General features: G+C 40.3%; 1 protein-coding gene across 2 annotated transcripts; it reads left to right on the top strand.

The window, feature by feature from the left end:
• Positions 1–6,887: 6,887 nt before the first annotated feature.
• LOC131223519 (serine/threonine protein phosphatase 2A 57 kDa regulatory subunit B' beta isoform-like) lies at positions 6,888–14,001 on the top strand. Of its 2 annotated transcripts, none has more exons than XM_058218957.1 (2): positions 6,888–8,305; positions 13,472–13,608. In XM_058218957.1, the coding sequence occupies exons 1-2, from the start codon at positions 7,124–7,126 to the stop codon at positions 13,487–13,489; spliced, it is 1,200 nt and encodes a 399-aa protein (XP_058074940.1). In that variant the 5' UTR covers positions 6,888–7,123; the 3' UTR covers positions 13,490–13,608. The 2 variants fall into 2 exon arrangements, with proteins under 2 accessions (XP_058074940.1, XP_058074939.1); XM_058218956.1 differs by having other exon boundaries at positions 6,889–8,305; positions 13,503–14,001.
• Positions 14,002–14,241: the final 240 nt, after the last annotated feature.

Here is a 14,241-nt window from a genome sequence, read left to right as displayed (position 1 = left end):
ATTGTAGAGATTTGAAGTGAGAAAGAGAGCCGAAAGATTGAGTTCATTGTAAAATTCGGAACATAGAAGTCCCTTGTATAGACCTAAAAAGTTACCTCGAATGTGTGTGTACGCACTCATGTCAACAGTCATGGCTTTTAGATTTTTCAAAAAAGAAAACTTTTCGATTTTCGGCTCTGTTCAGAAATTTAAAACAAATTATTGTTTTGGTCACCCATTGTAAAATAAAATTTCAAAAAAAAAAAAAAACACTTAAGACTTACAAGTATACTCGTGTGTGCATGCAGCACGCACACCACACCATACAACATCGCACCACACCACGTCCGGGCATGCACATAGAGGCCTCGTGGTCTTGGCCCTTTCTGTAAATGGATTGAGGTTGGATTGAGGTTGGGCTAAGTCAGCCTAACTATAACCTAACCTAAACCATTTGCATTCCTAGTTGTGGTCGCACCAAAAGATAGTGAGCCCTAAGTCCGACTGGGCTATGATTCCTGACACATTTAATACACAAGCTACGTTCATTTTATTTTTATTTATTTATTTATTTATGTTTCACACACTTATGCACTCACACCACAGTGCTCGAACCCATAAACTCCTGTGAGTCTGCCACTAAGCTAGAGGGCTACACTTGATTGGCCAGTGCTCAGACCCACGACTAATTGTGTCCTTATCTAAAATTCCATCATGTGGACAGGACTAGATGAGCACCAGATGAACACGTGGCATGAACGTAGCTTCCTGATGTAGAGTATGTTGTGGACAGTTTTATGGCCAAGATGGATCAGAAAAGGCCCAACCGACGACATAAGTGATCCAGACCGTCAGACCTTAGATCAGGCGTATCTTGCAATCCGAAACGAGTTATCGGACATAAAATATATGATTTTGGGGTAGAACGGGCTACTTTAGCCACCCAACCATGCTATGCCGGGTTGCGCAAGACGGATTTGTGAAATACCCCCGGAGTGACGGTCATTTTCCTATTTTAATTTCATTTTTACTATAAATAATAAGTTCTAATTCGATTATAACTCTTCATTCATTGGGCTTTAGGAGTTACGCCCAACATGAAAAGAGCTTAGAATAATTAGAAGAACAGTTTGGTAAATCCAAATAGGACACTTACTATTTTTGGCCGAAAACCTTACGCACTAGCAGACATCAATCACGACCGTCTATAAATAGTAAGTTTACTATTTATAGTAAGTTGCAAATTCTAGGAGTTTTAGTCGTAGTTTGCTTGCGATTTCGCTCCCATTGCTTGGTATCCTTATTTAAAGGGTTGTGAACTAGTTTATTTCATTCATTAATTAAATTTCAAATTTATTAGAATTTATTTCTATTTTCTTACTTTCTGTTTTTTGTGGATTTGAGAGTAGTTACCTTTGAGGAAGACGGTGATCCACCTCATCACATTCATCCTTGCGTCACTTCCTCATTTGGGATGCGGATTAGCTACTGACTCGACAGTAGCAAGTGACCCTACTTTCTCACCATGTTTTGTGATCCGCACCATAATATACGTGTTATATCCACGTGTCCATCCTGTTGGGGATATCAGTTTAGGACATTAACGGAGGTAGATCCAATTCTCAAGTGGACTTACCACTAAAAACAGTGGGAGTTGAACTCTTACCATTAAAATCTTTTTTGGGCCACAGAAGTTTTAAATCGAACATATATTTATATTTTCCCTTATTCCATGTCTTTGTTAACTTATAAACAGGTTACATCTCAAATAAACATCTTCCCTTATACCATGTCTTTGTTAACTTATAAACAGGTTACCTCTCAAATAAACATCATGGTAGCCCTAGGAAGGTTTCAACTGCAGGTGTCACTGTCCCTGCTGATTCCTGTAGCAAGGTCCACTTGGGATTTGGATCGACCTCATTCTTTGGATAATGCTTTAAAATGATCTCCACAAATGGATGGACCGTGTGGATACAACACATACTTCACTGTTAGTCTCATAGAACGTGGTGACGTCGCTTCGGTAGTGAGGCTCGCTGTTGTCGGATTCAGTAGCTAATCCGCGTCCCATCATTTGGGGGTAAGGAACGCGGGCCCCACCAGATGAACCGCGCGCGCGTTTTTTGGTGGGTGCGGATCTCCTCCCTCGTCTCATGTTTCCACTCCACAACTTCCCGCCTAATGCCACGTTGAAAGGAAACGGATTGGCTAGTCCCTGCCACGAGCCCGGTTGCTGGTGGTCGGTGCTCCGTGGACCCAGGGTTATAAATTTCAGGTGGACGACACTACAGGAACAATAATAATTGGATATCTATCATTGAAATCCTCCTAAGGTCCATTATACTTTTTTATTCGACATTTAATCGGTTGATTAGGTCATACAGACTCAGGAAAAAATAAATATCAAACTTGATCCAAAACTTTTATGACCCTCGAAAAGTTTTTAATGGTCTAAATTCATTCAACACTTTTTCCTGTAATATGGTTCACTTGTGATTGAGATATATCTCATTTTTAGTATCATATTATAAAATGATCTAAAAAATTAGATGGATGGCATGGATGAAATATATACATCATGGTGGGGCTCACAGAGCACCGACCCATCAGCCAAAAAGTTTTTAATGGTCTACATTCATTCAACACTTTTTCCCTATAGTGTGGTTCAATTGAGATTGGGATATATCTCATTTTCAGTATCATATCATAAAATGATCTAGAAAATTAGATGGACGGCATGGATGAAATACATACATCATGGTGGGGCTCACAGAGCACCGACCCATCAGCCATTGGCTGATGGCAAGGGGAGTAGCAATCCGTATCCACGTTGGACGATCCCAAAATTTATCTGGCCACTTCCTGTAGCGAGGAATTGTTTGATACTCTATCTACGTACGATGATTGATACTCATGCACTTGGAGATGAGACACGTGTAATGTATTAACTCAGGTAAACTTGCTAAATTGTGGAACTCATTATTTTTAAGTTACGTACTAAAAAATAAGATTTGTTTATAATCTTAACCTATGATTCGTAGACACTTTTTCCTTCAAACATGACCATTAGATTTTATTTTTTTTTCATTTTCAACCGTCTAATAGATATTCAGGAATCTAATATTTGGACAATAAAATATGACTATATTTTCGTTCATAATAAATCTAAATTATTACCCACAACCTAGACGGTTTTTTTTTTTTTTTTTGAATTAATTGATTTCCATGTATGCAATTTCTCAGTAATTTCTAACTGCGTGTGTATCATACGTCACACTCTTCCAAAGCATCAAAGTATCTCTTTTGTCGTAGCTCTGCAATGCTAGCACCCATTTTAGTAGTTCTCTTTAAAAACCGAGAAAAACGCCGAAAGTCTGGCAGACTATAATGGTCCAAACGAACGAAATCACACGTGGATACATGAAACTCAAACAACCGTTTATACCATGGGCCACACTTTAGATGGATCATAATCAGAAACTAAAACATTCTGATCGGAGCTAAAATGAGAAAATTTAACGGTCCGAATTAAACAAACAACAGTACATCAATTGACGGTTCTCATAACCTGATTAATCTGATTTTTGCTCTGTGACCTATCTACACGATTCACACGAACTGGACGGTTTTGATTTATTTTCGAGAATGTAAAGATTACAATTTTAAGTGCATGCGTGTAAGAAGCGGGAGCGGATTAGCTGTTACTCGGGTAACACCTTAGTGGGAGTTACCCTAACCGTGTGGGGCCCAACATGATGCATTTAATGTATATCCATTCTGTCCATATTCTTTAAAATCTAATTTTAGTTATACATACAAAAAATTAATAAGATAAAATCTCATATGGACCACACCATTAGAAACGGTGATGAATAACCATTAAAAAAAATTTGTGGGGCACAAGTTTTGGATGAATCTGATATTTGTATTTTCTCTTCATACAGGCATTATTGACATTATTAACAAGTTGTATGGAAAATAAAAATTGCAAAACCTTACGATGGGCCCTTTGTAATTTTTAATGGTGTGGTACTCAATAACCACTGTTTCCTGTTGTGCGGTCCACCTAGGATTTAGATCTGATTAATTTTTGAGATTAAAAACTAAAATCGTCTATAGAAACAGATGGACGGCGTGGATATGTAAAAAATCATCAAGGTGGGCCCCACGGTAAGGGTAACACCGGGTATAAGAAGAGCCGCACTCGTATCTAATAGCTGCCTGCAGACACTATCATACAAAAGGATTACTAATTCCACACGCGTGGAGTTTCCTATTCATTAACACGTGCTGAAATGGATCATGTGTGCAAGATCTGTGCTTTCGTACGGTTGGAATAATTTTTTAGATAATTAATTAAAAAAACTTTTAATGTTTAGTTAACCCACCACGTACAATGTAAACTAACAGTTTAAAAACTTTTATTCCAGCCATCCATTTATTTTGGAATTTTGTGGGTCACCTGAGATTTTAATTTAACTAATTTTTGGTACAGATTATCTAAAATATATACTACACCTGATGGAAAGCTCGGATATTACACTGGTGTTAGAATTCATTAGTCTGACTGCGTGTGGATATGCAGGGCTCCACACGCGTGCGGAATTAGTGGAGGTTAAAATAGTGAAACCCCATCCAACAGTGGACGCGGATTGCGTCCTACCCCCGCCCGGACGGTAATCCGTCCGGGCAGGGCTCTGTGGGGCCGACCGTGATGTAACTTCAACGCTTTTTTCAGATAATTTTAATATATGAATCAAAAAAAGCTTAAGTGGACCACAAAGAGGGGATTGAATGTCCACCATTGAAAACTTCTTGGAGCTGGAGAAGTTTCGGATGAAGCTGATATTTGTGTTTTCACTTCATCCACGTCTACATTACCTTATGAATAGGTTGTATGGGAAAAAAACATCAGGTTGGCCCTTAGAAAGATTTCAACGGTGGGTGTCATTATCAGTGTAGGTTTCTTTGGTGTGGTCCAATTAAGCTTTGGACCTGTCTAATTTTTTGGTTCACATATTAAAATTATCTGAAAAAATCTTTGAACGGCGTGGATAAAACACTAACATCACGGTGGGCCACACAGAGCCCTGCCCAGACGGATTACCGTCCGGGCGGGGGGTAGGACGCAATCCGCGTACATCCAACAGTCTCATCCTAATAGAGAAACGAGGAATGCTACTTGCACTGGTTCGAGTTCAGTTTCATAGCACATTGCCTCCCACTTGTAAAGGAGGTACACGTGTGAGTGATCGAATCAGTAATACCAAATCAAAGGAGCCAAGTCCACATGATTATCAGGAGGGCCAGAATGCAACGAAACAATGAACGGTCAAGATAAATTGATCAATGACTAAAGTTCCGTGTCCACGATTGGCCCAATGATGCCCGAGTTTAGATGAATGGAGCCCACCAACGGTAGAGCGGATCCGATCTTCAAACTTATCAAAGTATCCGTCTTGTACCGCGAGTGCACTCTAGCGAGTACAATTATCATTGTTTTCTCTCGAAGGTATAGTAGAGTATATCTCGAAGTATTGCAGTAGGATACATTAGAAATTTAACCGTTGTATTTTGATTTTTTAATGATCCAAACCGTTTGTATGATGGACCTCACTATATTATTAAATTATAATGAAAAATAAAATCAAATCTAAAATTTTCTATACCCACTGTACATTTAATCATTAAAGAGACCGTCCATGTGTAAAGGAAAACAGTCAAATGATCAAAGCGTTGAATATAATCCAAAGATAAATTTTTCGTATAACGTCCATCCTATGTGAGTCCCACCATATGATCCGTTTGGATGGGTGAAATATAACCTTAGGTCAGAAAAATTATGTCCCGATGTATGATATAGAAATACATCAGGACGTATTCTATCAAATAAGAACTCTTAAATGCGCATCTATTCATTCGGATTTCTCCCTTCGTTATCCGAGGTTTTCTCATTCCCCACGCGTGTGTAGCCCTGTCATTCCACCCGATGCATACGTGCCAATATGATACACGTGTAGGAGATCTAAGCTTTTCATCAGGTTGTATCTAAAAAATAGGCAATTTCACTCCTAGGTGGGCCCAAATGCACAATGTAAGATAAAAATTTAAAACAAAATTTTCAAGCCGTCCATTCTGTTTCGCATCCCACAAACCACCTGAGGCTGACGCATGAAATGAAAACATTTGGATACCCCGCGCTTGGTACCAACGACGGCTACTTTTACTCACTTGGAAGAAAATAATTAACTTACATGAAATCCATACCGTCCATCACGTACATCGGCCTTTATAGTTTTTTCTCTCAAAAATTACAATGATTCAGTACTCAGGTGGACCAATCCAAAAAATATATACATAAAATCTATAAATTCATGTGGTGTGTCTTATATGTAATTTAGAATACTGTGATTTTTATCCAATTATTTCATCCTGATGAGGTTCATCAATTGAATGGATTGGATGGCACATTAACACCACGTTAGGTGCTACAACAAACTTACATCGCACATTCCATCACAACTGTTTCCTGCAGTGTGGCCCATATAACTACTGCATGACCATGATCATTGGTAGAAATGGTTAAAATGATGTAGCGTGCCTGATGGACGGGTTAGATCTCATGAAAGTTCCACCAAAATGGCTATCGAATTGCAAAAGTAACCCCCGAGGGTACGGACCGCGATTTACCCTTGCTCAGCTCTGCCTGAAATTGCATAAATTTCAGGCCGGAAGATCTCAACACTGCACCGCATCAGATGGAAAGATCCAATCAAACACACGTGTTCCATGCTACACGTGTGATCGCGCGTGGATGCCCAAAGCACCCACACGCGTATGGAATTAACTAACCTTTATTATCCTAATTCTCGTCACTCATTTCTCCTCTCTCTCTCTCTCTTCTCTCTCTCTCTCTCAATCAAAATTCTCCCAATCAAAGAGCTCTTGCAATCTTCCTTCTGATGGTTTCGCCCTTCCGTTTCTCGGGCGGCCGAATCTTGCCACCCTATCTTTTTAGATCTCCATCGATGGATTCCTCATTCCGTCATCACAATCATCCCTAAAATTTCCAAATTCCACCTTCCCCCTATTCACCAGATCCCAGGCCCAGGGCCATTCCTCTCATTCCCAGGGGGCTGAAATGTTCAACAAAATCATAAAGCGCGGGACACGCAAAACTCCCAAATCCGACACCGGCGTCCCCGCCGCGGACTACCCATTCACATCGTCCCGCAATTCCGCTCCCGTCACCGTCAACCATGCCTCGCGAACCACCGTCTCCTCCTCCGTCAATCAACCCCCATCGGGCCCCACCACAGCCCCCGACCGGGCTCCGCCGTCCCCTGTATCGGACGGCATCGTCGAGATCCTCCCCCACTTCCGCGACGTGGCCGCCTCCGATCGCCCGGCTCTCTTCCTCCGCAAGCTCCAGATCTGCTGCCTCCAATTCGACTTTTCCGACACGCTGAAATCCATCCGCGAGAAGGAGACGAAGCGCCAGACCCTCCTCGAACTCGTCGACTTCGTCCAGTCCGGGCCCGTCGGCAAGCTCTCCGAGTCCGTACAGGAAGAGCTCATCCGTATGATATCCATCAACATCTTCCGCTGCCTCCCGCCCGCCTCCCACGAGAACACCGGCGCCGACGCTGCGGCAGACCCTGAAGAGGACGATCCCTATCTCGAACCTTCATGGCCCCACCTCCAGATCGTCTACGAGCTGCTCCTGCGCTACGTCGTCTTACCTGAGACCGACATCAAGATTGCCAAGCGCTATATCGATCACTCGTTCGTCCTCAAGCTGCTTGATCTGTTCGATTCGGAGGACCCACGTGAGCGCGAATACCTGAAGACTATCCTCCACCGCATCTATGGTAAGTTCATGGTCCACCGTCCCTTCATCCGTAAGGTGATCAACAACATCTTCTATCGGTTCATCTTCGAGACGGAGCGGCATAGCGGGATTGGAGAGCTGTTGGAGATCCTCGGGAGCATAATTAATGGCTTTGCATTGCCGATGAAGGAGGAGCACAAGCTGTTTCTGGTGCGCGCCCTGATCCCATTACACAAGCCGAAAATGATCGGGATGTATCACCAGCAGCTGTCGTATTGCATCACACAGTTTGTGGAGAAGGACTACAAGCTGGCTGATACGGTTATAAGAGGGTTGTTGAAGTATTGGCCCCTCACCAACTGCCAGAAGGAGGTCCTGTTTCTAGGGGAATTGGAGGAGGTTCTGGAGGCTACGCAGGCTGCGGAGTTCCAGCGTTGCATGGTCCCGCTTTTCAGGCAGATTGGCCGCTGCCTCAACAGCTCTCATTTCCAGGTTCGGGAGCGTGTTTGATTGTTTGAGCTTTTCATTCTGTGTTTTGCTGCTTTCTTGATTGCTTTCAGCGGAAAATTTGAATGCTCTTTTAGAATGTAGCGATTGATATGCATGCACGGAGAAACTTACGCACGGCATATATGTACTGTAAGTTATTGCATGGAGGCAATTAGACACCACTGGATTAGACTTGCATCAACTCAAATGCAAATTCGTGTATGAAATGAGTCATGCAACACAAAATGTTTAAATTCAGTTGTCAAAACCTCCTGAAATATAATGAATTGAAATGAATAAAAGCACGATTAATGTCATTCAACGTATCAAACCGTGATTCACAAAACCATTCGAACAAATCAAATCATGATTCATAAAGCATTCAAACACGTCAAATCATATTTCATAATTGTTTGAATGTAACAAAAGCTCTGGCTAGCAGAGATTCTCTAGCCTGTCCAAGCCTTGTTAAAGGAGTGTTGATTTCAGGTTGCAACTTGTTGTCAAACCTTCACTAAGCAAATCATGAGAATATCTGTTATGAATCTTGATGAGCCATGTAATGGGATTTGTGAAGCCTATCGCAAATAGCCAGGGCAAGGCTATGATGATTGTGGTGGTCATGGTGTTTTATAAAACCAAGAGCAAGTAAAAGTTAATATAATATAAGCAACAGACCATCTGTTCATCATACGATTAATCCATCCACTAGGATGCAAAAATCCGAGGTGTGTAGGAAGCAGGATTCTCAAGTTTTGGATCTGTTGGGATCCTTCTGTACCTGCATTAGATATTGAAATATTGAGAATGGTCGGACCATGTTTCAAAAGATTTCACAATTATATCTAATAACTAGAACAGTGGAACTAGAATAAAGATGGAGGCCTATGGTATATTGGTATTGAAATTATTGATAGAAGGGAACCAGAAACTTGATTCTACATTAGTTGCAGTGAAGGAGTTAAAAGGAACCAACAGTGATGTCTTTGTGATATTCCATTCTTGTAGAACCGAGCGACCCAATTAATTGAAGGTCATGATGATGATGATGATGATGATGATTGATGATCCATTGTTGCATTTTGCTTGCATTAATTCAATGCTGCTTCTTCGTCATCATAGCTTTGTCCCAGCTATATGGCCTTGCTCTTATAAACCCTGTTTTATAAATCATTCCTATATAATACCCCATATTCAGTAAGCGTCAACCCTTCATATCCTGTCACCTCTATCCAAGTCCTTTTAGGCCTTACCCACATCCTCCTTTTAGGTGCTTCAATCCTGACTTACATAGGCTATATCCAGTTTTGATAGCACATGACCAAAGCATCTTAACTGGCTCTCCTTCATTTTAGTACTAACTTGGAATAATCTAATCTGAGCCTTTTGCCAACCACTTGGGGTCAGGTACACAAATCCTGTTCCACCATTTCACTCCATTGAGGACCCTATCTAAGCCTTAGTACTAACTTCAAATACAAGCCACAAATCTCCTGTGTAACATCTACCCTGGGTATTACTACGCCTTTGTCTTGTTTTGAAAGGTAAAGAGTTATATTAAAAGAGCCAAAAGGCAAAAAAAATACAATCCGCAAACAGAAAGAAACCCAGAACAAACCCCCTACGCTCCATCTTTTTCTGAAAAAAAAGGAAGAACATCATTGAAATTGAGGGACTATCCATTTTTTTAATGGCCACAAATTACACATGAAAGGTATTGTGTGTCCACAATCCAGGGAGAAAACCACTCATGATCAATCAGTGCTCTTGACATGGTTTTGCTTGTGAAGTAAATGGATCAAACTCACAATTCTTTTACCATATTATCTATCCATATGTGCTGAACCGATTGAATGGGTCCAATTTCTCAAATACTTCCATTGATAGCTCACATGGGAACTAATTGGAAGATCTACAATGTTCAGAAACATGCGGTAGCTTATGTCGTTTAGGATGTTAGTGATTCTTATTGAATATGTGATTTCAGTTTCATGTAGGGCATGTTTGCATGAGAGACTTTGGATGCTTATTTGGATAGGTAAATAACATGAAAACACAAATAATAATAATAATAATAATAATAAAATTAAATAATAATAATAATAATAATAATAATAATAATAATAATAATAAACTTGTGAAATTTTTTGTCCGAAGTGATGCGTGGTCAGAATACAGCACAGGGAGGCAAAGCTTAGTGATGGTCCAATAAAGTCGGTACTCTTAACTGATTGGGGTTGGTGGTGGTTCATTATCTCATTTTTTCGTTGATCCTAATGTGAGAATTGAAGGGCACGTCAAATATTCATTATTTTTTGGTATCAAATAAATGTATCAATTGGTGAATGATAATGCATAACAATAACACTATGTATTAGCTTGACCTATAGTTGCACTAAGCGTGAAGTGAAGTGGCAACAAATTCGTGCGTGGGAGTGGGGAAGTGTCTGTTTGAGAATGAAACAAGTATGAATAGGTAGGAAAACAGGAGAGAGAGAGAGCCTGAAGCATGATTCAAAGTGGGAGCAGCACTTAGAAGGGTCCTACAACTAAGGCTGGACCTTAATTGCACAACTTGTCGATGGTGTTATTTTCCACCAAGTTTATGTATGCCCAATGCTGGGTGGATGCTGCCTGGTATATATGTGACCATGTCATAGGCTCATTTACTATTGAATTGTGAGGTGGTAAATTTGGATTTTCGCTGATAGTGGACAGTCACAGGGGTTTATGTATGGTGCAAGGTTATCAGGAGGGGGTACCTGCTACTGCTGGCTAAATTGTTTCCTTTACATGATACTTGTAATTCCAGATCATTTTGAGATAACTATTCAAGATACCATGTCATCAATGTCGCATAAATGATCATGTCTCTCCAAGCTCTACCTCTGGAAGGTTTTGCAAATATCATTCAAAATGGTAGTTTGGAATTTTGTTACCTAAGTACAGGTATAGTTATCAGGCAGTGTAGGTCTCTGAATTCAAATTCTCGGATACATGTACAGCAGGTATTGATTAATCATGTTAAGTACTTTCTAACAATATCACAATTTGGAATGTGGTCCAATTAATATGAAGCTCTAATAACTGTAAACCTACAATTGAAGTCTCTTGGAAGGGAATCCCTTATCCTTAACTTTATCCAGGTATCTGACTCAGGTACTCTAGTTTCTTGAATTAAAGTACCAAAGATTTGAACAGCCAACCTTTTGTTTTGTTGTTGTTTTTATTTTATTACTTGGTTTTCTTCTCTATATGGTAGGATCAAATCTTATGTTATATACTTATAGACTTATTTATTGGTTAGCTTTCAATGTGTTGATGTTGAAATTTTATGAAAAACTGAAGGGTGGTAACAAACTAAATGTGCATGTCAGCATGTTACTCTTATTTTATTTTTTTAATCTGTTTTTATCAGTGTCATTTTTGGTAATCAGAAATGTAATCTGTGTTTTGGTTTCTTCAAATCAAAACGGTTGTAGGCTTTCTTTTGGAGGATTGGTTGTGCAAAGTTCCTGTAATTCATGATGCATTGTGGAGATTTTCTTACAGGGAACTCTATTCTTGACTTAAGATATTCGCCTCATATGTTGATTTCAAGGCTATCTTATCACTCCAAAAGGAATATATATATATATATATATATATATCAAAATAACACACCCTAACACCTGATTTGAGGTTTGAAGTCAAACCCGGAACTTCCTGTTGAGTCACACCATTGACTGCAGGAGCCTCACACCCCAAAATACTCCAATTGAGGGTTAGAAAAAAAAATGAAAATTAAAGAAACTGTTTCACTCGTCATTCACCACAAAAGAGTCTTACATGTATATGTACTTTTCCTGCAATTGAAAGTCTAATATAATCCTAACCACTCATTAGTTCTAATCCTAACCATCTATTTCAATGAAATATTAATAATGACTAAAAGGCCCTTGCCGTCACATTTATACAACTCTTTTGTAAATCAGCCACAACTCACTGAAGCATGATAGTGGGCTTGTTTGACAGTTAACTTAATGGGCTTTCAAATGGCACCAATTCTGTGTCATTCCGACATTGTTCGACACCTGAAAAGTGTTTCCCAAAGTTGTGAAAATAAGAAGGCCTGTTTTGGAGGGTGGTAAATATTGGGTGGAAAATACTTTCCAAGAAAGTGGCATTTTCCCCTGATTGGGAGTTCACGTTTTGGTGGAAAGCATTTTCCAAGAATGTGTTTTCAATTTCATACAAGAAGTCCTATACAATTTTCTCTCTTTCTTGTTCTTCTTCTTCTTCTTTTATTCTCTCCAAATAACTTTCACAGAAAATGTCACTCTCCTTTTATTTTATAAGCCCCCAAACATGCTAAAACCTACCCACAGGTCACTCAGCAATTATTAAACAAGTAACTTGTGAACATAAGAACTCAAGGACTATATACGCTATGGACTTGTGGACCCCGATGTTTGACTGCACCATGATTGTGGGGTCCACTAACTTATTGGACCACCATGTGGGCCCATAGATATATTAGACTGCGATTTGGGGGCTTTGGTGCCCAGATCACTGCTGGATCAGATCATGGGGTCCATTCTTGGGTTGCACCTCTCTCTCCCTCCCAAGTATGGTTTCTTTATCCTTTTTCTTCATATAGGAATTTAGCAGCTTGGTTCTCCCACCTTTGGAAATCATAATCCTGTTATTCTAATCACGCAACACAGCTAAAGCAGATAACCTTTAACTCATTCTTCCTGATACCCATTGGGCTGTGACTTATCACTAATGAGAAACATGTTGGAAACTGGAATCCCTAAATGCCTTGGTGATGAAACCACATCATAGAGAATCCTTCTATTCCTCTCCATCTGAATTCCCCACATAAGAATCCTTCTATTTCTCTCCATCCAAATTCCCCACATAATGGCAGAAGGGGCCATCCTGCGGTACCTCCCTCAAAGAAAAAGGCCAGCACCCTTAAGTGGCCATCTAATCACTGACTGCCTCTTGTTTAACCATGAGCAAAATGTTGATTCAAACACAAGGAGCAATGTTCCAGTTAATAAGAAGACGATCTGCTGTTTCTTCTGCTTCCTTACAATTGCAGAAGCACTGATGCAAATGTTGATAACATACATCTTTTGAAATGTCCTTCTTGGTTTCATACATATCTGCATTTTCCTCTAGTGGTGGTTGCTGAAATAAAGCTGCATGTCAGATTGCGGAGCGGGCCCTCTACCTCTGGAACAATGAGCACATCGTAAGCTTGATCGCCCAGAACCGTAATGTCATCTTCCCCATCATCTTTGAAGCACTCGAGAAGAACATGCAGAGCCATTGGAATCAAGCGGTTCATGGGCTGACAGCGAATGTCCGAAAGATGTTCCTAGACATGGACCATGAGTTATTCGAGGAGTGTCAGCAGCGGTATATAGAGAAAGAGGCGAAGGCCAAAGAGTTGGAGGAGCAACGGGAACTTGCATGGAAAAGACTGGAAGCCGTGGTTGCGGCCAAGGATGGGGCAGAGGAGATGGTTTTGGTCAGTTAGATAAATTCTTTGGGTTTTGGATCTGTCCAAATTGGATATGATGCAGTGAGTAATTGTAATTTAAAATGTATCATTTGGGTTGATATGCTGCTGTTCATGAACGATTGGTTGTGAAATTCTTTTTGTTATTTTGATTGAGAGAAAGTGCAATTTCTCTCCCAAGCTTTTAGTTGTCTTCTTCACGTGGAAAAGTCATTGCTTGGTATATCTCCATTTGGGGCTGTTTGGATGCACACTCAAAAGGGGCATTTGACACTTAAATGGCAATTTGTGCCAAACCCCTGACCCAATTTGCATTGTCCATTTGGATTCACTTTCATAAACATGATAGGCAAAAAGGCATTAAAAATGCAGGTGTTTGTGGAAGTGCATTGTCCAAAGAGGCCTTTATCAGCCCTCCAAGCAAAAG

The sequence above is a fragment of the Magnolia sinica genome, chromosome 13 (genome assembly GCF_029962835.1).
Source record: "Magnolia sinica isolate HGM2019 chromosome 13, MsV1, whole genome shotgun sequence".
NCBI lineage: Eukaryota > Viridiplantae > Streptophyta > Magnoliopsida > Magnoliales > Magnoliaceae > Magnolia > Magnolia sinica.
This window is presented reverse-complemented; position numbering and strand designations above follow the sequence as displayed.

Coding starts and splice junctions, on each gene's coding strand:
- LOC131223519 (XM_058218956.1), top strand. CDS start 7,124: ATGTTCAACAAAATCATAAAGCGCGGGACACGCAAAACTCCCAAATCC. Junction 8,306..13,502: donor TCAACAGCTCTCATTTCCAG/GTTCGGGAGCGT, acceptor GCTGCATGTCAG/ATTGCGGAGCGGGCCCTCTA.